Source organism: Orbicella franksi, chromosome 6, assembly GCF_964199315.1.
Source record: "Orbicella franksi chromosome 6, jaOrbFran1.1, whole genome shotgun sequence".
NCBI lineage: Eukaryota > Metazoa > Cnidaria > Anthozoa > Scleractinia > Merulinidae > Orbicella > Orbicella franksi.
The window spans coordinates 14383842-14410866 of record NC_138150.1 but is presented as its reverse complement, the minus strand read 5'-3'; the positions used below and the strand labels follow the sequence as shown (position 1 = coordinate 14410866).

At 37.4% G+C, this 27025-nt stretch overlaps 1 protein-coding gene across 1 annotated transcript; it reads left to right on the top strand.

Annotated features, from left to right (window-relative positions):
- Positions 1-38: 38 nt before the first annotated feature.
- LOC145489625 (ubiquitin carboxyl-terminal hydrolase 7-like) lies at positions 39-27025 on the top strand. Its single transcript, XM_081468633.1, has 42 exons — positions 39-359; positions 505-682; positions 2743-2832; positions 4827-4900; positions 5266-5330; positions 7586-7674; positions 7975-8083; positions 8198-8286; positions 8491-8532; positions 9036-9090; positions 9354-9398; positions 9556-9591; positions 9709-9749; positions 11301-11350; positions 11686-11768; positions 12309-12418; positions 12997-13094; positions 14590-14645; positions 16109-16141; positions 16536-16580; positions 17701-17767; positions 18612-18681; positions 19297-19357; positions 20050-20120; positions 20331-20394; positions 20572-20673; positions 20787-20844; positions 21027-21065; positions 21230-21322; positions 21456-21523; positions 21605-21661; positions 21790-21833; positions 22380-22436; positions 22864-22963; positions 23386-23453; positions 23621-24011; positions 24664-24732; positions 24818-24865; positions 25364-25435; positions 25605-25653; positions 25786-25833; positions 26544-27025. The coding sequence occupies exons 1-42, from the start codon at positions 308-310 to the stop codon at positions 26648-26650; spliced, it is 3243 nt and encodes a 1080-aa protein (XP_081324759.1). The 5' UTR covers positions 39-307; the 3' UTR covers positions 26651-27025.

Below are 27025 nucleotides of genomic sequence, written 5' to 3'. Positions count from 1 at the left end.
AAACTGCGCATGTGCACTACCCACACTTCAATGCGAGGTGCCTCGGCTAATGTCACAATGGTGGACGAAAAGAGTTTGGCCAAGTAGATTTCCTGTACTTTTTATTTCATTTACGTTTAACGATCCTTTACCTCGCCGTTTGATTCTGAAACTTTCGATGCAATAAGGGCTCATCGCCGTGTTTCCCGGTACGGGATTTTGGGACGCAATTGGCCGCATAGCTAGTAAACACATCAAGGTAGTAACGGGGACTCGCTCTTCGAAAAGTCGTCCCAAGATTTCAAACTGCAAAGACGAAGAAGAAAGTATGAATGCGACAGAAAATGAAAGTGATCAGGAGGAAATGGACACGAAAGAAGGTATGTCGTATAACGGTGGTTTATACCTCGCCCGGACTTCCACAATGTTTGAATTGTGCGCATTAAGGAAGCTAGAGTAGCTTGTTACTTATAGGATTTTCAAATGGCCTTGCACACGCGTTTGATTTGATTTTTTTCTCGTTAGATGCCGGTGGCGATTCTACAGTACCAAATGGACTTTCTTCTCCAAGCGAACCACAGGATGTAGTGATGGAGGAGGACACTGCGAGACCTGAGGGCTTTATTCGTTTTACCGTGCAGAATTTCAGCAAACTCGATAAAGCAACCTTGAGTGACCCCATATACGTGAGGAATTTACCATGGTAAGAATATCAAGTTGATACAAGTTGTCAAAAAAACTAGGGAATTGTTGACCAGATTATAACGTGGGTGTTTTATATTGGTTAAAATCACTTTAAATTGAAGAATGTGAAAAATCCCGTCCTGGGAAGAACGTAAAGTTTCCCCCGCAATCTGTGAAGTTTATGAATTATTCATTCAACCGTTAATTTTGTTATTTTATCGTGTTGCCAATCTGATCATTATTTTTAGCTCTGTTTACAACGACATCAATGCTTTCATGTCTGTAATTTACGTACAGACTTTCGTTTAAATTGATCTAGCTTACACTGAACTCCGAAAATAACAGGAGATTCATTTACATGTACTGTACTGTCAACATGAAAAACATTTTCCTCAATGTAATTAACCTAATTAGTTTTAAGATGCACTGAGGTTGTTTATTTGCCACCTGCATTCTATGTTTGCAGATTCAGTAGCTGGAAGTAAAATTGTTGTTATGAAAATATTAGCTTTCTTAGCCAACATATTGCCCTCACTTGTTGAGAGCAGAGAATATCTTAAGTTTTTGTTTCTCTATTGATCCTTGCATGGTGACCTATTGTTGTTTGTATAGGTAATCGTATGGTTTCGAGTTCAATTTGGAATTAATTTTCACGAGTAAGTTTTTCAAAAAGCTGAAATTGCACGAGCCGCTTCGACGAGTGTAATTTCAGCTTTTTGGAAAACTCACAAGTGCAAATTAACTCCATATTGAACAAGAAAAACCATCTGATTACTTATTAATAATATAAACATGAAAAAATTGGTGGGAGGAAGTGCCGGAAGATCTTTCTTGATGCCATTCTTTTCTCATTTGAGAAAACTTTTTTCAAAGTTTCAGCACAAAATTTTCGTGATCATTTTACTTAATATCATTTTCTTAGAAAAGTTCCTATTGTCTTTCAGTCAATCATAATTCAGAATTTCGATGTGTAATTTGTACTGGTGTTACACTTTTTGCACTGATGTTATACTTTTTGCACTGGTGTTACACTTGAACTGCACTGCTCTTAGCCAATCAGAATCAAGTAATTTTTTTATGTGTATTATTATGGTAAATAATGTATGCAGCTTTGTTTACATTTAGAATGATTTGAAATTTTGTAGTTGGGATAGTTACTTAACACTCACGTCCTTAACTAATTGTATTTCATAAATAAGGATTTTAAATTCATAGTTTTCAATCTCCCAGAACCTTTTGTAAACTGTTTCATTTTTTTGTGTGAAAGAGGAAAGAGGAGAAGGGGCTCGGACGGGGAAGACTGTCTAATTTCAGTTTTAGTTTACACGACTTACGTGATAACTATCTTTAACTTTTGTGATAAAATATACTTGTGAGTCAAATTGAGACCATGAAAATAGCACAAAAATATCTTTTAAGTGTGGGTAATTACTGCCAAGGAGCTTTCGACACCAGGCTCTGGTTGTTAATGCTGTCCACCAGATAAATCTCTATCCAGTAAATAACACAGCTGGTTTTGCTAACCCTTAATCTCAGCTTGGGCCCTTAATTCAGCTCATGTGACTGGGTCGTGTTTTCACCCCTTTGAACAATGAGTTCCCAATGGACAGCTGCAAAGTTTAGCCTTTAGGTGTTTCTCTTACAAATATTTTTGCTATTGTTGGTATTGGCTGAAGTGAAATGCAGGAAAAGTCTATAAAGCAAGGAGAACTATCTATAAAACTTCTTACTTTACTTCTAAGTTGCATGTAAGTTCTAACTAACAATCATACTTTATTTAAGTGACAACCTACCATGCCAGAGAATGAAGAAATGATTTGAAAGCAAATAAAAATCCACCAATCAAAACCCAAGGATACAACTCTTTGAGCCAGTTAAAGAAAACTTTGCTTTCTGTCATGTCCACTGAGATAATAATGTTGACAACTGTCTGTCAAGCCCTAAACCTCAGAGTTTGCATTTATTTGAAAGGCACAATAAAGCAAGAGGAAATTTCTGTGGCTTTTTGAGTCACATAAACTGCCTGAATTTCTTACATCAGACGTGTCAATATGCATTGACTGTATTTTTGTGTTCTAGGCGTATCATGTGTATGCCAAGGTACTCCAATCACGAGAAAGTCAAAAGTGTTGGATTCTTTTTGCAGTGCAATCCAGAAGCAGAATCATTGTAAGTGTGCTACATGTTTCAGTTGAAGGGGTGCATGGAATAAACCCCGAAGTGACTTTTGAAAAGTTTTGAGTTAACTATGATTGAAATACCTCCCAACAATTTTTAGTGCCGAGTGCACTATTGGGATGGTTATGGGAGCTGCCTGCCGCTAAGGAACTAAGGCGCTATGGTGCTATGGCGCTATGGCACTATGGTCCTATGGCCCTATGGCGCTAAGGTGTAAACGTTAATGTTTGTTTAATTAATTAATTTCAATTAATTAATTAGCCTAGAGACAAGGAAGTCGTGGGGGTAGAGTGGGAAAGGTACATGTGTACTCTACGTAAAACACATTCTATCGCCGTCACTTCACTTTGAACATCGCAAAGCTATATATTTGTTTCAGGTAACTTCTTGCTCTCCTTGTGGTACCATTCTCCTTAGAACAAAACTAATTTGCCCTAAACGCATGCGTAGATTAGTTAGCGCTCGTGACTTCTATATTAGGTGAGGGATACATTGCATACGGAATCACGCACAAATGTTGAGTGGTTTTCCTTATGGTAGAGCTCAACATGTAAGACGCATGCGTTCTAGCATCGTTAGTGTTATACACTATCTTTCCACGCGGTATTTTATATATCATGTCATGTGACCAAGGACAGCAGTTATTTTTCAGGTAGCGCCATTTGTCCCTTTTTATTGAAAAAGTGAAACGTTACTGTGGCTGCGTAACTTTTAGAATTACACACTGGTCGGTTCAACAAATATCATCTGCTGTTTTCAATTTACAATAGTGTGCTTGTCAGGGTTCAAATGTATTGCTTCTCCTCAGCGGCTTGTTTATTTCTTGCCTTAATTGTGTCTGTAAGAGAGACCAAAAAGTTCCCAAGTTAGTGGCTTTAATACTCCGCAAATTGTAAATTTGTAACAAAAGAAACCAGGAAAATGCTCAAATATTGCTGCAGACGCCGTGGCACCTAATGAAAGTGCAAATTAATTTAATCGGTCTTTGAGGAGACTCATTCATATCGGCCAAGTAGTGCTGTTTATCCTCAATACTTTTCGTTGAAATGCTTCTCAGCCATCAATATTGTTGTGTGTTAATTTTGAATTGTTTTATTGTTAACAACAAAGGTGGCAACAGAAAAAGAAAGTGGTATTTCTGGACTATCTGATAATTAAATTAGTTCTTGTTCATCAGTAAAAATTTGCAGTTTTTAGTAAAACAACATCATTTCTGTTCTGTTTCTTCATCACTACATCAGATATTTAACTTTCTTTCATTTATCTCCAAAAAACAAGGACATCTTCCGTATGTTTTGGAGAAAACAAGGGTTTCATATTACATGCCTTTGCGAGGAAAACAAAAGTATCAAGTTACAAAGTTGGTGTGAAGAGCTAAATTGTCACGTTTGCTGCTTCAGCGTATTATTGAATTTAAAATGAACGAAAATCAACGTAAAACACCAGTAGTAATTAATTTGTGTGTAATTTTTGGACCTTGAATGAAAACACAACCTTGAAACATACACACTGCAAAGGGGAAAAGCTGTAGCAGACTACCAAGGTAGACACAAACCAGAAGTGAACCGAGCAGGGGTGAGTATTTATGGGACTACTGTACCAGAGCTATCAATTGCGCTCTGCACTATCTGAGATTGTCTCACTAGTTTCACAATTTACTCTGGTATTTATTATTACTAGTAATACAAACTAGTTCTTTTAAGACAATAATGAAAACCAAACTAAAATGTGAAAATTGGTGGGAGGTATTTCAATCCTAGCTAACTCAAAGTTTTGTAAAAGTCGCTTAGGGCTTTATTCCCTGCACTCCTTCAGTTGAGTTACTTCTTTATATCAGAGTTTCAATCCAATTCCACTCATTCTCTACCAGCATTTGTTTCTTTCTTAGTTCTGAGAATTTGTTGGTATACAAGGACCTAGTTGACAATTTGACAATTAAATGTTGATCACTCGTGAGAATTCAGTTCACTCATCTCTGTTTATAGATCATGGTCTTGCCAAGCTTCAGCAAGGTTGTCACTCTTAAGTCAGCAGGAAGGTGGTGAAGACTTCACAAGAAGTGAGTCCTAGATTGATAGAGGAAGGATACTCCATACATATAATGTAAATGTAGCTGATAAGCTTAAAGTGCCCTTCAGAAAGGTACCCCTATTGATATGATCTGAGTTATAAATTTAAGACTATATTTGTTATTGGAGAAATTAGAAGGGAATTCTTTTGTGAAGGATCTTGTATGTCAGTTACTTTATTAATCTTCAGAAACATCTTTAACACTGCTCAGCAGAGCCCCAAACAGAACGCAGTTACATTTACATGTACATGTATACACAGGTATCGTGAGATACAGATTGGCTGTAGAGAGATTTTGTAGAGAGTAAAGAAAATGAATCATCATTTGTTTAATTTCTCTTTCTTCTTTTATAGAAATATCCCATCTCTTCTTTGCTAAGGAGAATGACTGGGGATTCAGTCACTTTGTACCTTGGAGTGTAAGTCAGTTTGATTCATTCTGAGTTAATTTTAAAACACAAGGATACAGTTATTGAAAGGTTGGAAAATGCAATTGAGAAGATGAATCAATATTCAGGGGATAAGTGTTTACTAAACAAATTACACTATCCACTTGGGAGTGATTTGTTTGACCAGTGGATGACACGATTCACCTTTAAATGACTGGGCCAGCTGTTAACAAATTGTTAGAATTGCAAATCTGTTTTGATTAAGTTCAGTAGACAGGCATCTTTCTATATATAGCTATAATCTGTCTGTTGCTTGAGACACCTCTGAGGTGGGACTTAAAATCCATTCTCATGATATAGCCCTACAGATGTCTGTGTGGTGTCAGGGATTTGCACACAGTGAACAGCCACCCAGAAACACAGTATGGATAGACTGTATAAGGCTATTTTGTCCATTTTAGTTTGATTCCAATGTGAGACCTCTCAGATTAGTGGTAGATTGTGCATGCTAGCCTGCAGAGCAGGTGAGATTTTTTCGAGCGAGCGCTCACATCGTAAAAGGTTTAGCCGCCATCTTGAATTTTTCATGCAGTGGAAGACTGGGGAGAGAAAGAAAGTTTTACGAAGGGGGTGAATGATAGGCAAGAGGAAGGATAGGGGAGGGGTGGAACGAAGAAAATCTTGCCTGCCCGAGGTCATTGTTCTTTTAGGAAACTCCGTTCGCCCAAGAACGGAGTTTCTGATTGGTGTGGCTTGATCCTGCCTGTCAATTGTCTGTCAGTCAGTTTTGTTTCGTTCGTGCGGGTAAGAAACATGGCAAACTCTGTCGAAAGTGATGTTGTTAGTTTTGATTCCGCTCTCGAGGAATCTCTCAAGCGTTTATGTGAACTTGGAATGTCTCGCGAATTACGAATGGAGCAAAAGGACGCAATTTCCACACTGGTATCCGGAAAAGATCTGTTGGCAGTGCTACCCACTGGCTTTGGGAAAAGCTTAATATTTACGTAAAATGGGGTTGACTAGCCTACACGACTTCTACGGTTCGTGACATTTGCACATTTGCCGTTCTCTGTTCGGTCACTCGACCTTTCTTGTCGCTTCACTCGTGTTCGTGAAGGGCACTTCATGTTGTGTAATAAGGAAGAATTTTAAGCGGAGTTGAGCCATTAGATCGTGCTATGGCAAATTTTTATAAGTCACAGGTCTGCATGGTTTGCACTGTTATCTGCATGTCGACTCGTTGAGTTTGACACCTCTGTAATTTGCCATATGTTTATGCATTGTTTAGGCTCATTTCTATTGCAAGATATGCTTTTAAGTCTCCATGAATTTGCTTTTGAGGGACAAAATATGAAATTTACCATGAACATGTTGCTTACTTGCATTCTATATTGTGACACCGGGCCCGGCTGTGACTAGAACTGTTTACAAGCACAGTAGGAAGATCCTTATCACGGATATCATATTTGTTCTCGTACGATTTCCTTCGGAGACGCTGTAGCTTTACTTTGAGAAAGCTATACGTTTCTCTAGAGACATTCTTATGTTTCTTGCAGCTATCTGATGGAGCTTATGTTTCTCTTGCTCGATGTATAGGTTTATTCCTCCTTTGGTTGTTCTGGCACCACATGATTCAAATGTAGCTGTTTACGCGCAAGTCCTGTTAACTGTTCTGCGTGTTTTATATGCCATTGTTCGGCTTAGTTCAGGCAAGACCATGGTTTCGATCCTCCATGTGGATCTCATCAGTTGCCGGTACTTCTAAAATACTCTGTATGTCTGAAGTCGCTAGCGCAACAGGTACCTCTGTGAGAATGCAAGACATCCTGCGGCTTGGCACAAACTTCTCGTGTTGTGTTCCCTTGGTAGACTTCCGGTGTTGAGAAAACCTCATTTTGATTGGTTACCCACTCATTTCTGGAAATGCAGTGAAGCGCAACTAATCAGGAGGTGTTTCGCATTTTAACGGGCTTTTCGGGCAGGCGTCTTCTCATATTTCCCCTCCCCCATCCCCCACCGTCTAACATGGCGGTCTAACATGGCGGTCTAAAAAGGCGGTCACAAGGTTGTAACGCTAACTCGCCCCAATAAGACGCCTGCACTGCAGGCTATGTGCATGCCAGCAAACAGACACCTGTTACACAGAGTGGTTTTGAATGTCAGAGATATAACTACTTGCATACATGTGTGCTAAGTGTGTGTTACTTTATATCTAGAAGTTAGGTTCTGTGGTTTTGCGTGTACATCCTTGTGTTTATGGATTTTGTTATTTTCCCATTCCATAGGATGCTCTTGATCCTAATAAGGGTTTTATCAAAGATGACTCCATCACTCTTGAAGTACATGTAGCTGCAGAAGCTCCTCATGGAGTGGCGTAAGTCTTGTCTTTTCCTTGTTGTTAGAAGCAAAATGGATACAGAACTGTAAATAGTCAACAAGTATTGACAGAAACAATATTTAGTGACATGTTTTTCAGTTTCACTTTTACCAGCTGTGCCTTGATATCAGAAAAAGGTAAAAACATATAGTACTAAATTATTATATTCAGGTTAGATCAAGTGATGCTGAAAGTGTTTCTATAATGCAGCAGTGTTTCATGGTTTGTAAGAGTACTTTACAGTAGGTGTAGCATGAGGTTACATGTATTAAGTACATTGGGTTTATTTCTTTGTAGGTGGGATTCAAAGAAACATACAGGCTTTGTCGGACTCAAGAATCAAGGGGCAACATGTTATATGAACTCATTGCTGCAGACGCTGTATTTTACAAATAAACTAAGAAAGGTAAGCTTAGTGAATTTCCAGCAATTTTTAGAAGGAAGAAGTTTTGATTGCAACATTGTTGATATTGCCAGAGATGCAATGTAAATAGTATCCCACTTATTTTTGTTTGGATAGGCTGTGTATCAGATGCCAACAGAAAACGACGACCCAAACAGGAGCGTAGCTTTTGCCCTTCAAAGAACTTTCTACGAGTTACAACACAGGTGAGTGTAAAAGAGAAGCTTCTTACAGTTAGGCTTTCCAAATTATGTAGTCAATCAATTTCAGTTTGGAAAGTGCCTTGTTGTCCGTTCTTTGGATACTGGATTTGCACCCCAGGTTTTAAAACATCCATTCTTTTTACATTTGTATGTGATCATTTAAGTTTCTAATATCTTTGAATGTTTGAATTCTTGTTGTCATTGCAGTGATAAAGCCGTAGGTACAAAGAAGTTAACACGGTCATTTGGGTAGGTTTGGCTATGTTTTTTCTTGTTATCAATACTTGCAGTAGTGAGCAAGTAAATATATGCTGTACACTGTAAACAAATCATGCTTCTATTTTAAGATTATTTAATTATTACAATTATTTAGTGTATTCAGATGTGTGGGTTATTTATTTCCCTTATTTCTATGCTGAAGGGAACAGTCTTGGGAACATTAATTTTTCTTAGTCAAGAATGACTTGTTTGGAAACAATTTCTATTTTCCCACACTTGTTCACATAATATACAGTCTGTAGTTCTCGACGGGTTTTAGTACATGTATTTCATTGGCAATTCACCTACTTTATTGCAACAACAGTTGGCGTGAGAACTTGCTGATTGCAGGGATTTCTTGTTGAGATTTAGAAGTTTGATGATAGTTGAAACAGTTTTTCACATCATCTGTTGCTTCTGAGATGCAAAACGCTTGTTTTAGTGAAAAAGAATACCAGTAAACATCTAATACGTGACTGCTGGTTTGTTTTCAGGTGGGAGACACTTGACAGTTTCATGCAGCATGACGTTCAAGAGCTCTGTAGAGTGGTAAGACTGCTTATCAAATTTTTAGTATAATTTTATGCACAATTTAAATTTCTCCAGGGACAGATTAAAAATCCATGTCTTAAACGTGGATGTTGTCAAGTTCTAACAGCCAGCCTCCATCCTTGAAATAAATATACCTTCAGTAATCCTAATCTAATACAAACTCACCACTTTCTAGTTTCATTTTGTAATTGGACTGTGTATATGGTGAATGTCTACAAGAGGTCACCATGGTAATAATATCATACATTGTTTCTGCATAGTTACTGGACAACATGGAGAGCAAAATGAAGGGAACGTGTGTTGAGGTATGTCAAATTGTGGGTGACTCTTGAATAGTACTGTGAGTGTCCTCCGCTGATTTCTGTGAAATACTGTGTATTGTATGTTTATGTTGTGGGTCGACTTGTCCTACTAATGCAGGAAATAACAGCTAGTTTATTTAGAAATTATTTTCATTTATAGGGCACAATTCCTAGACTGTTAGAGGGGAAAATGCTGGTAAGTTGTCAACTTTTTTATTGTATGATGTGTAATTTTGTACTTCTTTAAAGGGAATTCTTGCAACATTATCAACACAAGTTTCCATTATTAATGTTGATCTTGTGTTTCTTGCAGTCATATATCAAGTGCACAAATGTAGACTATGTATCACAGAGGTAGGCAACCACATACCTACGTGTACCAGTATTCAAAACTTGTCTTCTAAAGTTTCAAAATAAACCTTCACTGACTTTATCTGGTATCGGATTGAATAACTAACCTTGTACACTAGTATTGTTTATTTCTGGAATAAGTCACACTTTAAATTCATGATTGTGATCTATGCTGCCTCTTGTAAAGCAACTCCCCCCCCAAAAAAATATGTGTGATTCAACATCTCTAGCATTTTTTCATCAATAGAAATGAATTTCTTTAACCCTTTACCCCCTAAGGCAATCGGCAGTTTTTCCCAAATCAGCAAATAAATACAGTCTGCCTGCGTACAAAATGCCATTTGAAAGCCACTAATCAGCTTATTTAAGAATTGACATCAGCAGCTATGAAGGAGGTAGACATTTTGAGAGAAATTGCTTTAAAATGGGAAAATGAACAACTTCAAAAATGTATCAATTTTCTACTATATTAGGTATACCCCTAAACTATAGCTTATTTAGCAGCTCTTAGTGCATAGCTTGATATGAAACAAGTCCATTTGCATCCCGAAAAAGGAACTAAAAACTTCTGGGGGTGGTCAACCATGTCTTGGATGGGAGGGGGTCAAAATTTTATGACTTCAATGAGCAGATCTTCACAAGACAATTTTCATGGCAAAAATTCATAGAAATCTATCAAATATTCACAAAGTTATGACCTTGTGTGCCAATTTGCACTCTTAGGGGGTAAAGGGTTAAAGTGTTGTCATGACAATATTTGTATCTCTCCTATCTAAGCCATTTTAAAACAGAAACAAGTAGTCTGTATGAGAAGAAAAATGTTGTTTACTATATTCAAGTATCTCTTTTCATTCCAGAAGTTTTCAAAATATGCAAATTAGCCAAGTGATGACATCATAAACTCAACCAAATTTTGATCAAATATGATAAAGAAAGATATCTCAGTCAATTTACATGTATATCAGAAATTTGATTCCTTGCAGACTACAATTCTACTAAATGTGCTCTGCAATATGAGCTTAACAGTTTTGTTACCATGGCAACATACTGGGTTCCAGACCTCCCCAATGTTAAAGGCTTTTCTGGCCACCTTTGGCATCCCATGTTGATATTTGTCAATGGTGCCTCATGTGCATGATCCAGTGATAAACTTGCGTTGGTTAATCATCGATGGAAGTGTAAAAAGAGGCAAATGATTGACAATTACCACTAAAAATAGTTCGTTCGTTCACAAAAATAGATCAACGTGACAATAGGAAAATTCCGCCCACTTCCGGAACCATTCAGATTGCAGCATTTGTTGAATTCTGCTCATTCATGAACTGAGAAAAAAAATAAACAATCATTATAATAAACTTGTTCATTTGCACTTCTGGTAGCAGGCGTCGTGCCTTGGCTTTGGCTAACACTAAACTGGAATTACTCATAGTTTATAACCAGAGTTAGCTTTTACACAGAATAATACTAAATACAATGTGAATACATACAGGTCTTTGTGGTATCGTTTGTGGTTCTAAGAGCCTTGTGAAATTATTGTTTTGATTTCCTTTTCAGGGAAGAGCCATTCTATGATATTCAGTTGAATGTCAAAGGCAAGAAGGACAGTAAGTGTTTGAACAAATTGTTGATTTTATATAAATATGCAGCCACTAAGGTGTTTTCAGGGGTGAATTGTGTTTTATACTGAATTGGTTGGAACTGACCAAATGACAGAAGAGCAGTTTAATTTTGCCTTGCATTTTTACATTATTAAGTGGAATTTAATTTGAGGAGTATTATTTTAGTTGAAAAGTGTTATCCTGTTTCTGAGCAGTGTTTTGTCTTTTAATGATAATGTTTACAGTGTTGTGGTTTAAATTTGTCTTTGGATTTAAATTTTCTCAAATCAGTTTGATTTTCATTATCATAATATGGAATTTGTTTTACCATATTCTTTCAGTTTATGAGTCTTTCAAAGAGTATATTGCTGTGGAAACATTGGATGGAGATAACAAATATGATGCTGGTGAATATGGTCTTCAGGTCAGTATCACATGGGGCTGATAAGGCTACAGGGCTAATGTTGGATCTTAAAATGCTTTTGGTGCTTGCCTTTTTTATTAACCGAGCATCAAGACCCTCAAAGTTCTTGAGAGGTTTATTTTGTGTTGGCCGTCATTTCAGTGTATGCAACAGTCTTGTCAAAATGTACTTGCAGCTTGCAATTCTGCAGCCTACAGAAAATTGTTAGCCGCCTACTGTACTTTACAATGGACTTCAACAGTCGTATTACTAAATAAAAAATCCATCTCTGTCTTTTGTTGCCTACTTCTTCAACCTGTTACCCTGCTTTCCACTACAACACATTATGACAGGGCTGATGTAATGATTCTTTGAAAAAATATATATCGCTGAGAGCCCCCTTCCTGGATCTGACCCTGGAAAGTACTTCATGTATCCTTCCAAGTTAAGTCCAGAAAAACATACATGTACATCCCTTGCCAGTGCTAGTTCAGGGTACTTTTTATCACGGTTTGTCTTGGATGTGTGTATCACTTGTGTTGTTCTCGTTTGCCCTGACAGGAAGCTAAGAAAGGTGTAATTTTTGCAAAGTTTCCTCCAGTCCTTCATCTGCAATTAATGAGATTCCAATATGACCCAATGACAGACACAAATGTTAAAATAAATGACAGGTTTGTTGGACTGTGTGTTATCACTTTCTTTGTTATTATTAGGATTTCTTAATAGTAAGTTCAAATTGTTTGGGTGAACTATTCTTTCAAATTGGATCAAGTTTATATTAATTCTTGAGAGTTCTAGGAAATATGCTTTTACTAATCCAGACATGCCCCTTAGTTTGTACTGATTAAGATCAAAATTTGAGACTTGCCAGGACTGTAGCCAGTAACAGGCAAACCGACATACTTGCCTCAGTCATTTGTTTTCTTTTTGTTGTTTATAGTCATCATAAACATCCTAAATACCTAGGAAGATAATTTAATCATGGACATTGCCTCAATCATATTTTTTCTGGCTACAGCCCTGCTTGCATGCATGAGACTTGGTGACAGTCTAACTAACTGGATAAATAAAAAAAAAAAAGGAAAAAATAACTTGCACTAGCAAATGCATATAAGTCTCCATTACTGGTATAAAGAACAGCTTTTAAGCACAGAGGACAAAGATTGGCTTGACTATCCAAAGACAGTGAAATAAATTCCTGGCTATTGTGTTTTTGTTTCACACCAAATTGTTATGGATTTCTTTTCAGATGTGAATTTTTTGAGAAGCTTGATTTAAACCAGTTTCTTCAGGATCCTGAAGACCATTTAGGCCATTATACATTACATGCTGTTCTTGTACATAGCGGTAAGTCAAGTCAGTGCGGAGTGGCTGATTATTATGGTCAAAAAAGAAAACTTCACAAATCAGTGGGTGAAAACCCTTAAACTGATGTGTAAAATGGAATGGGTGAATTGTAATGGATTGATGACTGCTAGCCCAGAGCTGATTACTCTCATGCTGGTATTTTTGTCAGTATATACAGTATATATTTTAACAATTATTCCACAATCGTGTGTTGGATATGAGTTGGCTATAATCATCTCATATGCAACAAGTGTGGATGAAATAACTGTTTTATTAAAAATGCCCCCCCGAATATAGAATTTAACTATTAAAATAAAATAAAAACACCAAAAAAACCTCATGCTTGCCATATTTGTAGAGCATGGTACAATGGTTCATAACCCATGATGGCCAAGCCAATGAATTGCAAATGCATTATCCCATGATCCAATTTTTAATAGATATTGATAGTACCCTCCTATACTCCTGAGTGGAGAGAGGCAGTATGTGAGTTAAGAGTGTTATCATCAACACTATACAAGTTGAGAGTGTTACCATTAACACAACATAATCTGTGACACTACATACACAGCTAGACTTAAACTTCTTGGATTTATCAATTTCAAGTTGAACACGTCATGGCTAATAGATCCCTATGCTCCTTATGGAAATAAGGTTTTGTTAAAATGAAATAAAATATAAAATATAACAAAAGAGTCTCATATCGGGGCCCAACAAATCTGGTATTAATTGTTTGTTTTAAGGAGGCTGAACACAATTTCCATGTGTGCTCTTGCTAATGCGATTCAGCGTGCACACAAGGATTACACAAAGCAAACATGGCGTCGATACAGAGATCATTTTATTTGGTCAATACCCTCGCTATCTGTGCTTTTTTTCTTCATAAGTGAACGCAGTGTATTTATGGCTTTACTCTTGTATAAAATGTATTTTTTACTGAAAAAACCCTGTTAAATGGAGTGCATGTGTGGCAAGGCAAAAAGTTGCAATTGAATGCGGAATAGCTTTCTTGGAAATACGCTTGTTTCTCAAGAACCACTCATTAGAATTTCACGAAATTTGGCATGAAAATACTTAAGAAAACAAGTTACTGGAATATTGAAAAGAAGTGAAATTTAACAGAGGCAATTCTACATATTCCAGTTAACCTTCTACAAGGGGTAATTAAAGATCTCTCTGTAAACATAAAAATAGTGTTAACTTGTGAGGATTGTTACAATCTTGTTGCATGCAAATGAAAAAGAAAATCTAACGACTAGATTTTCTGCAAACAAACAAAAACGATTTTAAAGACCTGTTTATATTTATTCATGTTGCCATGGCAATGGCACATAACTCAGCTTAGCTATCAAAAATCTGGCGTTTGTGTTGTTAACTTGCGTTTTGCCATCTTTGGCGACCAAAGGATCAAGGGTCTGAGAGAAAAAAAATGAAACACAGGTATCAAAACTGTGTTCAGCCACCTTAACCATAATGTTTGAATTATTATTTACAGGAGATAACCATGGTGGACATTATGTAGTTTATATTAACCCCAGTGGTGATGGAAGGGTAGGTTTTAATGACTTACAATAATGGTTGTTTATGCAGCATTACAGCTTTGAAATTACTACTTGCATGTGGTTTCTTAAAGGTGGCTCCCTATACATGTAGTTTTACGATCGCGCGAGCGCTGAGGAAGTAATCTGCGTGCACTCAAAGGAAAATGTTAGTGTTTTTCCATATTTTATTACGTCAACATGAGCACAAAAAGCAAAACTGACAATGAATTTTCTTGGGTTTCCTTCGGTGAAATTCCGTAAAATTTGGCAGATTGGTAGTAAATATTTTACTTTAGTCGGAGCTCAATTTTCAGGGAATTCTATAAAACCAGATTTTTTGTAGCAGTAAAAGACAAAAATTTGAAAATGTCAAAAAAAACTGCCTTTACAAACCCTGCTTTTTTTGTGTTTAAAATTCGTATCCCACCATATTCAATGTACCGCAAAAATTTGGGAAAATTTCACGGAAGGAAATTCAAGAAAATCACAAATAAAGCCCTAAAAACTGTAAACAACGCATTTGTTTGGGCATTTATAATTCAACATTAAAAGCCAAGATTTTAACAGAGATGATGGTAAGGCCTGGTCCAAACGCCGCTCCACTCATGTGCTGAACCAAACTTGATTGAATTTGACTTTAGAGGGGCTTTGGAGCGATGCCTGTTTCAGACGGCGTACTTGCGTCGAACTTAATTCGGTAAGCTGGTGGTAACAATTTTCGACGAGAAAATATGCGTTCTGAATATGCAAGAACTCTGTCCAAATAGAAAAGCTGTGACTAACATTTTGCTGTTGTAGCAATATTTAGGGAAGCAAATTCAAACTCAAGGTTCAGTGTTTGTATTTAGACAGGTTTTCTCCTGGTTAATTCGACTGGTTCAAGGGAAATCTCATAAGCTGGGCTATTATCATGAAGAAAAAGCAAAAAATGAATTGGCACTCGAAGGCATATTTTGTTGTCTTTATTTTTAGCGACGACTTTGAGCTTTATGCATGACTGGTCATGCCACTCAATTTTGAGCCAATCATGAGTCCTGTTATATGAAAAATACATTACAGTAATTTATGCATTAGGTTCGACACAGGAGGAGAACGCCGTATGAATCAGCTGCCAGTCCAACGTTGCATAGTGCGACAGACCCTGCTGAATTTTAATGTTGATTGCTGCACCAAACCTAACTTGCGGAACCAAACTGATTCAAACGCCACTCTTCTGCCGTACTTAACTCATCAGTTAGGTTCGGCGCATGAATGAGCAGCATTTGGAACGGGCCTAAATCAACATATCATCATTGCTTATTACATTTAATAAGTTTGAAAGGACTGGGTGTAAAAATGAATGCAAAAACACCATTCAAAACATAACACTAACGTGCGCAACGTGATAAATGATTACCCTATGGAGCCACCTTAACCTGGTACTTGTGCATGGTATTAATTAATTCACACTGACAGAGATTCCTTTAATTTCAGTGGTGCAAGTTTGATGATGATGTTGTTTCACTGGTTAGTAATTCCTTTATGTAGTGTTTCACAAAACGACTTTTCTGCATTACTAATGATTGATGTAAACAATAGTTTGTTTAAGTATTTGGTGCTCTTTAAGCATCAGATGCACCTTTATATATGCATCTTAATGCATCAGATGATTGTGCATCATCATTTTCTTCTTTTGAGATTTGTGCCTCTCAAAATGCTTAACATTTGAATGTAATGGATACTTTTTTTCGAATAGTGTTTTAATAACTCTTTGAATCCCAAGTTCAGAATTCTCATCTACTGCCTTCCTTGAACTTGTTTTAGAGAAGAAAATTAGAAAAAATAATGAACAAAAAAACTAGTTTTGAATTGTTATTTCCACATCTGTGTTTTATCCTAACACCAGTGTTGAATTTTTCAGGCCACCAAAAAAGAATCCATTGACAATAACTTTGGAGGATATGAGGTACACAACTAAATTAAGAATTAGTTTATGCTTAGCGTGCGTATATTGAGTTATAGATACATGCGGGAAGTTTGGAGAGCCTGAAAGAAGTGTAAGAGTTGCTCGAGGTGAAAGTCGAGAGTAACTCTAGCTTCTTGAGTGCTCCTCAAACTTCCCAAGTGCATCCATAACTCGATATATGCTCAGCTAAAAGCATGAACTAATTCTGTTATAACATGGTGACAACAACTTGGGTCGCTGAAACATGTTTTATTTGTGATTGACTAAGATTAGTTCTCACGATGCACGGTGAATGAAAACAAAGGTCATTAGGATCCTAACATGCCACAATCAATTGAGCAACAGTTGAACGAAAACGCTTAACCTGGTTTCTAAAATTGTCAATGAAAAATTCGCTTCTTCAAATTAATTATAATGAAAATGTAGGCAAGCAAAGTCAAAAATACTCAATGAAAATGAAGACAAATAAAGTCAAAATACTCAAGTTTGTGTAAACATTTTAGCCAGGCAAAAGTCAAAGGTTCGAAGTAGAGTTTGGATTGTTCAGAATAATATTCACATTTCCGAAACTTAACAAAAAGAACTTGCACTAAACTAGACGGAAATGTTGCAGCTCAATTGAAACTGCACACATCATGTTATATATGCATGGCTGTGTGTATATAGAGATGGCTCTATAGGAATTACATGTAGGCAGGACTAGTACGCACGCTATGTTATAATTATAATAATTATTGTATATTACATGTACTTCTTTGGAAAACACCTTGGTGAAATGCTCTAGTACATACACAGGGTAAGTTTTTTTTGAAAGAAACTTCATCAAATTTTCCCCATGAACATATCATTTAATTATTAGCCAGTGCCACATTACTGAGATGACTGACATGGGAAATACTCAGATCCAAATTTTGGCTGTGAATGGGACCAGTCAACAGGTTAAGACACAAATTATCTCTGGTCTTGTGATGCACAACCCGTTTCATGCAGGAACTGTTGTTTCTCTAGGAAGTTAAGCAGTTTTGTTCCTCTTATAATGTTGTGAGGCATTTGATGTGATATCCATTCTTGTTTCTGCTTAGTGGACAGCAGTTGATACTGATCAATTCATTCTTGCTAGGATGACATTACAGTAAAGCACTGCACAAATGCTTATATGTTGGTTTACATTAGAGACAGTGAAATGAGTAAGTATCTACAAGTGCAGACCATTGTCTTAACCTCAAAAGCAGCTACATAAGAGATGCTGTATATTAGAAAAATTAGCTAATATTGTCATTTGAATCTATCTCACAGGGGCTCAGTCACGGTATTTTGAGTTATTTTGGCCACATACAAAATTACCTTTAAATGGTAGGAAACCAGAAAATAACAGTTTAATGAGATAGAAAAACACCAAAGAGGTAACGATAAACCATAAAGGAACAAGGATGGCTAAGGATGGAGAAGATTAACACAGATTACAAACGACGAATTTGAAAAATTGAGGCTAAACTTTTCAACATGCACAAACCATCTTTGTTTATTTTCAATTTATTATTTTTTCTTTGCTGTTTTTAAGTATCAAAACACTGTTATTTGAAGGTTTCCTTCAATTGAAACATGTATTTCTATCAGAAAAAACAACTTGAAATGTTTTGACATAACTTTTTCAAAATGCATTTATTATTTCATCATCTAGATGGAATGATAGTATAGTCTAACCTCGACACTTTTGTCTGGTTGCTGTAACATTTTGCCAGTACCCATTTATACATGTGTGTGAAGAAAGGCACTGTGAGAATACTTTTCTTGCCCAAGAACACAACACAGTGACCCTGTTCAGGGCTGGTACTTGCATCTCTTGATCTGAAATCCATTACACTAAATATTGTGTCAAGATAAAGCCCCTTCAGATAGCGGCCAGACTCATGTGCATTTATTCCACAACAAAGCTGCTCTTGATTTAATTGCACCTATTGCATCTTATAGTAGGAGAATTTTACCAGTGCATGTTGAATAATGAGTGTATTGCGTTGTCGTTTTGCATAGATGATATTCTTGAAAACGTTGATGAGAGTACAATTCCTGACACACTTGTACAAAGATTACAGGAAGAAAAGTGAGAAGAACATACTTATTAATTCAAATTGTAACAATGCTTTCATTTATTGAGTAATTGAGCAATGGCCTGTGGAGATTCTCGACTTGTGGTTGCCACGCCCATCCACCTTCTGTGCCTGTATGATGTCTTCTTCTGGGAAACAGTGGGATTAAGGAACAAGTCCCCTCATGTGAACTCTCCTTTTTATCAAACATTATTGTCACAGGGTCAAATTTGTCCCTACAGTTGCCTATTCTTCCATCATATCAAACAGTTTTAATTCCAGACTGTTCATGTTTCCTGGTTGAGGGACAATTTCTTGGAACTGAAATAAAGCTTATACACTTGTAACAATCACAGAGGAAAGCACAGTTTTCCTGTTTTCCATTTCTTTTGTGTAAACACAAACTACAGTGAATTTTCCCCTTAGGACTGGTCCCTTTGTGTAAACACTACAAAGGATTCATGTCAAACACAACTTTCTTCAATGATGGGCTGATTGTTGCATTACAATGTATGATTTTAGAAGTGAAGAAGTGACTGTTATTTTGTTATTGTGCATCCCTTGAGGACAGCATAAAGTAAGTTTCAAGTTCGTGATATGTGTTTGATGCATCTGTGATTGACTTGTAGGAGACTTGAAGCCCAGAGAAGAAAAGAGAGACAAGAGGCTCACTTGTATGTGACAGTGGATGTAAGTGGAATCAAGAAGAATTCCTGCCATGTGATTTTATTCTCACATGAAGACAACCTTCCTTTCCAGAGATGGTTTTCCTTATTCTCATTACGTGTCCACTTCCAGGGAATTATTATTTGTATTGAGAAATGAGATGTTGAATATTCTTTAATGCAGAAGAGGTAACCTTGAATGCAGAAGTTCTTTAAGCTCGTCACAGACTCCTCCCCAAATAAATACAATCATCTGTGTAGGTAGCTATAGGAAAGGTAGCAAGAGGTGTTTCCTTTTGCCATAGTCTGGTAACCTCCAGTGGGAGAACACAGAGCTATAGCAATAGAATGCACAAGCCCACCTTTGAGCATAATGACCTTTTAGGCTGGTGCTTATCATTGGTTTCAGTAGCATGAACCGATTACAATGTACATGTAGAATAGTTCTTTTTTCTAGTGGATGGAATGCTAGTCCATCACAGGTTACCATACGTTATCTGCTTAAATGTACATACTCGGATGGAGAGAGGCACTGTGAGAGTAAAGTGTCTTGCCCAATAACACAACACAATGTCCCTGGCCAGGGCTCAAACATGGAACGATTGATCCCAGTGTCCAGTGCTCTGTATTTCCTTTGGCTGTGGATTTCTGTTAGTATTTTTGGTGTAGTTCAAGTATTGGGCATGGAAAAAAGTGAACTTTGTTTTGTTATTTTAGGTTGTAACTGAAGACCAGTTTGCTGGACACCAGGGGCCTGATCTGTTTGATGTTGAAAAAACAAAATTAAAGTGAGTGTTAGTTAATAAAATTAAACAGATTGTCATAACTTAACTCGCCGAGCAAAAACTAGTGTTGTGTTAACTGCATTTTGAAACCGCACTTGTGTCCTTCAAGAGAAGATTTTGCCTTCTACGTTAGTGAAGGTAATGCCTGTTCAGGAGGTCACTTCCTCTGGTGTGGACTTTTCGTCATATCTTATTTCAATTTCTTCCTTGTAGGAGTTTCAAAGTTCTAAAATCAAAGAAACTTCTCGAAGTGATGGACATCCTTGCAGAGGGTCTGGTAAGTAACATGAACATACCCATAGGTAATAATTTTGAGAGCCCACCCGTTTACAAACAATATGTTTTTCAGCCCCGCTCCCCTTTGAAGTCATATTTTTAGGCAGACCCCCTTCCCAAATCCCGCCAGGTCCCCCTCTTAAAACATTAACGTTTCCCGATCTTTTTCCTATTGCAGGGCTATCCAGTCAATCAAATTCGACCCTGGCCACTTCAGCCAAGAAGTAATGGTACAACAAGACCAAGCTTACTAGATATAGAGGGAAGCTTTGATAAAACGGTGAGGTTTTAACTTAAGCCACAAGAGTACAGTTAACCTGCTGAAGGGGTGTTGTAATGTGAATGAAATGTGAATTATCTTATGTTTAAATTTTGCTTTTCTCTTCTTTGTAGCTGGGTCAGTTAGTTGACGGATCGCAGTGGTGTATTTTTGTGGAGACGGTTGATCCTGGTGAGAAAATTGTTTTGAGGAGTACTCACTGCACAGACTTTGGCCGTGACATTGACAGCCTCACTTACGCCAAAAACTGAGGAAACGCTAAAATAATCATTAAAAATGAAAACGTCAGTTTAACTTAGTAATTTCCCTATCTCATAAACTAATTGTTTGCTTGTTTGTTTGTTTTTTCGCAGAGGCAGGAAAAGTAGGATTGCCAGTGTTCGACAAATCAAGTACGTAAAATTACTGGCTATCACGACTCTTTGACGGAAGTCAAACTTCGTTTTCTTCTTCCTTCTGGATTTTTCTCTATGGTTTGCCATTTAGTTTCTTTGATTTGGTTAGTTTAAAATACTTGATTGTGTCGTGATCTAATGATTAAAAATCTCCATCACAGATGATGTATTGTTATTCTTCAAACATTATGACCCTGTTGAAAAAACACTGTCTTCTGTGGGCCATCTTTACATCCCCCTGTCAACGAAGTTTGGTAAGTGAGAAGATTTCTTTGGGTTTTATTAATTAGCATTTTATGTTTGTTTTCTTGTCTTCTTTCCCTTCGTTAACCTGTATACAGACATCAATGTTTTCTTCAAATAAGACTTTCCTTGTGTACTTTGTAGCGGATGTTGTTCCCGTGTTAAGTGAGCGAGTCGGTTTACCGCCAGGAACGCCAGTGAAGATGTTTGAGGTGAGAATGAATGCTGTCATTGCTCCCAATCCATTTTGTCTTAATTTTTTTCCTGAATTAACACCAGCAATTGATTTGCAGGAAGTAAAAACGACCTATGTGGAGGAAATCAAGGATTTAAACATCTCCTTTGAAAAGGTATGTGTCGAGACTTTATAAAGCAACTGAAACATTATTTGACTGGTCCGTACTTTATGCTTCTCGCGCTTTAGTCGAACTTGTTTTGAATAAAGAAAGCTTGACAAAGGATCTGTGTTATTCAACAGGGAGTTGAAGAACTCATGGACGGCGACATCATCTGTCTTCAGAGGTTTGTAGTTCAATCGTTGTCGTATACAGATAGTCAAGCCTCTCCTTACAGATACTTCCTTTATGCGGCACCTCTATATTACGGAAAGTTCGCTTGGTACCAAAGAAACCAGAATTCGTTGAATGTCTACCTGTAATACGGACACGATTTGTGATATCTGGATACTAACTTGCCAGTGAGATCATGGTAAAACCCAACCAAATGATGGAACAATCGGCCATATTTGTATTCTTGATATAGGAATGGAACTAGAGGGAGGCTCAGGCGGGGCAATATCATTCAAAAGGCACTGATGCCACTTGCATTTGAAAACTCCCTGCATTAGCCTCAGTAGCAAGCTAGTTCCAGTTCAATACCGAGAATACGAATATGGTCCATTGCATTTCTTCCTTAAAACCTGTTATTAAGAGATTGTACATTTGCTTGTGAGATAACGAGAGGTTCAGATGGCCATAATTTGTCTTATTTTTCTACTTGTAATTGGTTTCAGTTGATGCTGTACAGTGTAGCTAGTTAATTTTGTAATTTCTTTCGTGTCACGTGTAGAGGTGAACCAGAGGTGCTCAGTGCTAGTGAATTGCCCACAGTACAAGACTACTTCAGGTAGCAAATGATTGATGTACTATTTGTTGAGGTGTACAGTGTATGTAGAAACAGGGCCATTTCGTGATTGTCGAAAGTAAGCCAAGTTCGCTTTGATTTTGCAATCCTATGATTAGTGATTGGTTCAAAAACCTCGCGCCATTTTCTCAGCCAATCAGAAGTAAAACCAAGAGAAATCTTATCACCTGCGTACACGACATCTGCGTTTTGCGTCAACATGTGCTTCGAATTTTGATTGGCTCACGGTTGTCTGTGCCCTTTGCGACTGGTTAGAGGGATTGCTTTGGTTTTAGTTTGAAAGAAGTTTTTAATTTAGTGTCGTAAAACCTAGGTCCAAATATTACCACAGACAGACCAACCACTTTGGTTATTTACGCAACGTAGCTGTATGGACTCGATTAAGGTTGTTTTTGATTATCTCTTGCAGGGATCTGCACAACAGAGTTGAAGTTGTATTTTGTGACAAGAATGTTGTAAACGACCCTGGGTTTAGCGTGATGCTTTCGCTAAGAATGAACTACACGCAGGTTTGTCGGGCAGGGAATGAATAGAGTGACTTTATAAAATCTTTCACTCTTAATCCTCCACTCAATGAATGTTGTATCATGCCTGTGGATTGAACCCTAGTGTGTGACCATTTAAATGAAAGCTATCGAGCCGTGCGTTCATGTGGTGCTGTTAATTATGCTGTATACAGTGGCTCTAACTTTTAAGTTTTGGTTATTGAGCAGTACTTACTGTTTATCTTGTTGTTTAAGATTGTGCTATCTTTACTCTGAAGATGAAAGCCAAGTGCGTGACCAGTCAAGATAATGCTATTTAGCAGTACGTTTAAACTGGGGCCGACTGATCTTCATATATCACTTACCGTAGGGAGTAGCTAATTTATGTCTATATTGTTATTGTACCCACACGATTTCAGTGTGCTTTTTGTGTCTCCGATTCCCAGGTTGCCCGAGCTGTGGCATCAAATCTTGAAGTCGATCCCATGATGCTGCAGTTTTTCAAGGGACAGGCGTAAGTTAACAATTCTTGACTCCAAACTTACTTCTGTGAAACATTACGCAAAAAATCTATTTATTCTCCAGTTGATTGTGATATTTACATTCGTAGTCTTATGCTCAACTCACAGGAGCGACGAGGATGAATGAGTGAGTGGTTCTGATGCTTGGTTTTCGTTTCAGATATCGTGACGCACCAGGAAACGCGCTACGTTGTACATACGAAGGAACTCTGCGAGATCTGTTGATTTACTACAAACCGCGTGGACCGAAGAAACTTTACTACCAAATACTTAGTATTCCTATCGATCAACTCGAAAACAAGAAGCAATTCAGATGCTTTTGGGTCGCTAACCAGTTCAAGGAGGAGAGAGAACTCATTCTGTTTCTCAACAAAGATGGCACGGTGTCAGACTTACTCAACGAGGCGCGTGAACAGGTGGACTTGCAAGCCGACGGCACAGGGAAACTTCGACTCTTAGAGATTATTAGCTCTAAAGTGTTCAACGTTGTTAACAACGAAGTGGCTCTGGAACATCTTATCAACCAATCCCAAAGAACGTTTAGAATAGAGGTAACTTTGTTCTGTTGGTGTTTAGTGTACAGAGCGAGTTGTTTCGTTTGTTTTTAAAGTTTGGGCTGGAAAACTCCTTGTATTGTGAGTCGGCAATGAAAGTTAACTCTTCTTTGAGACAATCAGGTTGAGGCTTTATTTTCACTGCTGTTGTGTACTTACTCAAATTTAATATATTTCATATATTCACTTGCCAAAAAAAAAATTACAGTTGCCAAACAAATATCTTTTATGTCTTAATTTTTTTGTTAACTGGAGAGTTAGTTATAACCGATAGGGTAATGTTGGTCTAATCCTGAGGTCGTTGTTTGGAATCCCGCCTTGGTCGAATAATTTTTCTATCCCTGTTTTCTTCCCTCTTTTCTATCCCTCTTGTTTCTTGTCTTCCTTTTTAGGGCTAACTCTCAGACGGAGATTTCCAGAACTTCAATTACTTTAGAGTTAATTACCTACTTTCCAGTTTATAACTGGACGACCTCACCATTTTCTAAGAGCTAAATCTAAGACCAGATTTCAGAGAGCTTTCGTGCTTCCAAGATCTGGGGGCAGTGGTGCTGTTTCGGAAATTCATTGTGCAAGCATGTGTTGAAAAAGATCTATCTTCCAACCTGTTTACTCGCGGACCTAACATGTGATGTAAAATCCGTTTCAGGAAATTCCCGAAGATGAATTAGAAATAGGAAAAGATGAACTTTTAGTCCCAGTGGCGCATTTCAATAAGGTAAAAACTACTCTTCTCTTTTTTCTTTGTTTGATTTTCCGTACTTATTTTGAGTATTTGTAACCTTTTTCCTTTTCATCATCAGGAAATTTACCAGACCTTTGGAAATCCGTTTTTAATCCGAATAACTGACGTAAGTGTAGCTACCTTTTTCTCAGTTTTGTATTTTTGTTGTCAAATTTATCACAGATCGAGAGTAGAAGTCCTGGGGATAGCAAGCAAGTAATGGTAGACGTTTTACGAGCCCGATTCACCCTTTTCTTCATTAGATCTTATAATAACAATGTTTATAGCTTGCTTCGAACCCATCATTAAACAGCAAAGCATTGATTTTGTAGGGCAACATTTTATAAATGACTGGTATAAAAAAGGTTCTTAAGTTTATCGTGGAAATGCTTTACAGTATTATAGAGCAAGTATTTAGAGCAAGTTAATTAAGTATTTATTCCACGCACTAAGTGTTTTCAACAAATACCCAATGTGAGCACTCTTAAAGTATTTTATTATCTTCAGGACGGAATTTATTGAAACAGAACGAACTGTGTTCGACAACCGTTATGAATTTAAGTTGATCCTTAGAGTTTGTTTCAAGGGAGGACTAGTTGACTAGATTCTTTACGTCTGTTTGCAGGGAGAACCGATTAACAAGTTAAAAGAAAGAGTAAAAGAAAAGATAGACATTCAAGAAAAGGAATTCGAAAAAGTAAGTATTTGTTTATGCCGTGGTTATCTAATCATATAACTGAATAGCTATTCGAACATTGTGACGCCAGCATGACATTCTAAAGACATGTCATGTTCCTTACACCAAAGGCTCGCAGTATTTTAAAATTTTTGCTACTGCTAAATGACGTGTCTATATTTTCTTCAAGGTTAAATTTGCAGTCATTCACATGGGACGAGCGATATACCTTCCAGAAGGTAATATGTTTGTGCATGTTTCGTCCATTCTTTTATCAAAATCTTGATTCTTCTGTGGTTTTAGTTTATCGACGTACAGCTAACAAGCTGAATGTATAGTGACGTATGTTTCCGTGCATTTTTGTGTTTCAGAATCAGACAAACCTATTTCAGTCAAAGATTTTAAACCCCAAACACCAGGTGAGTTCACACTGTGCTTGGGATATTCCTTAGAACTCTCTTTCACTGAGTTTTGCTCGTAATTCTGTGTTGAATTATACTGTAGTAATTAGCTACCGAGTCAGATGCGACAGTACGATGTTGTCGGTATTATTCCACGTTTTAGAAGTGGCTACCTTCCCTTAATAAGGCCCCGTTCACACTACGCCGAGAGAATTAAAAACGGAGGTTCCACTCTGAAAACGCATCAAGTGTTTTCCGTCCACACTTCGCCGAAAGAATTCTAAAACGGAGGTTCCACTCTGAAAACGCATCGAATGTTTTCCGTCCACACCACGCCGGAGAAAACGTAAAATGAAAACGTAACAATCACCGGTCATTTTGGATTTGTGTTATAGGAAAACTCGGTCAAAGAAAAAAAAAAAATCACGTGATCACCGTGACTACATCGTTTTCGAAAAGCTCCGTTTTCAAAATGTTTCCCGTCCACACAAGACGAAAAGCCGGCGTTTTCAAATTCCTCCAGTTTGAAGAGCGTTTTCGAAAAGCTCCGTTTCGGTGACGGATTAGTGTGGACGGATTAGTGTGGACGGATTAGTGTGGACTGTAGGCCTAACCGTAGAAATAAAGCTGCGTTTTCAAAGTCCTCTGGCGCAGTGTGGACGGGGCCTTCGAAAGGTGACCCATGCATAATTACATTGGTTGACAGACTTGTCTTGTTTATTTATCAGCGTCTCAGAGTATGAGCAAACCTTGGCTTGGCCTGGACCATCTTAACAAGGCTCCCAAACGATCACGGTATAGCTTCCTTGAGCGACCAATCAAAATTCACAACTAGGGGACGCGAAGTCGTCTTTTAAAATGCAACAAGTATTTTTAGTATGAGGAGGAGTTTTTGTAAAGAAAACTCGAAGAATTAAGTTAACTATCTGGGCTGCAGGCAGCAGCTGCTGAGTTTTTGCTGATCTGATAATTTGTACAGTTGTAAAGACCTTTTTTTTGTGCGGCAGTTTTTAGATTAATTACGGGATGACTTGTGACCTCCTCATTCATATGGAATTTGCTTTAAAAGCTCTAGTAATTCACTTGTAACGCGGTTGCAATGTTCTCTGTCACGCAGTTTTTCTGTTTTGAAAAATCCTAAATTAAAATAATCGATGATCTACAACTGCTGGAGTACATTTCTGAGTACAAATAAAGAACACATTTAAAA

Excerpts from the sequence above, each read along its gene's own strand:
- LOC145489625 (XM_081468633.1), top strand. The coding sequence starts at position 308 with ATGAATGCGACAGAAAATGAAAGTGATCAGGAGGAAATGGACACGAAA. Across the intron at positions 24,012-24,663 it reads AAAGAACGTTTAGAATAGAG|GAAATTCCCGAAGATGAATT; the intron begins GTAACTTTGTTC and ends AATCCGTTTCAG. Across the intron at positions 25,834-26,543 it reads TTTTAAACCCCAAACACCAG|CGTCTCAGAGTATGAGCAAA; the intron begins GTGAGTTCACAC and ends TTTATTTATCAG.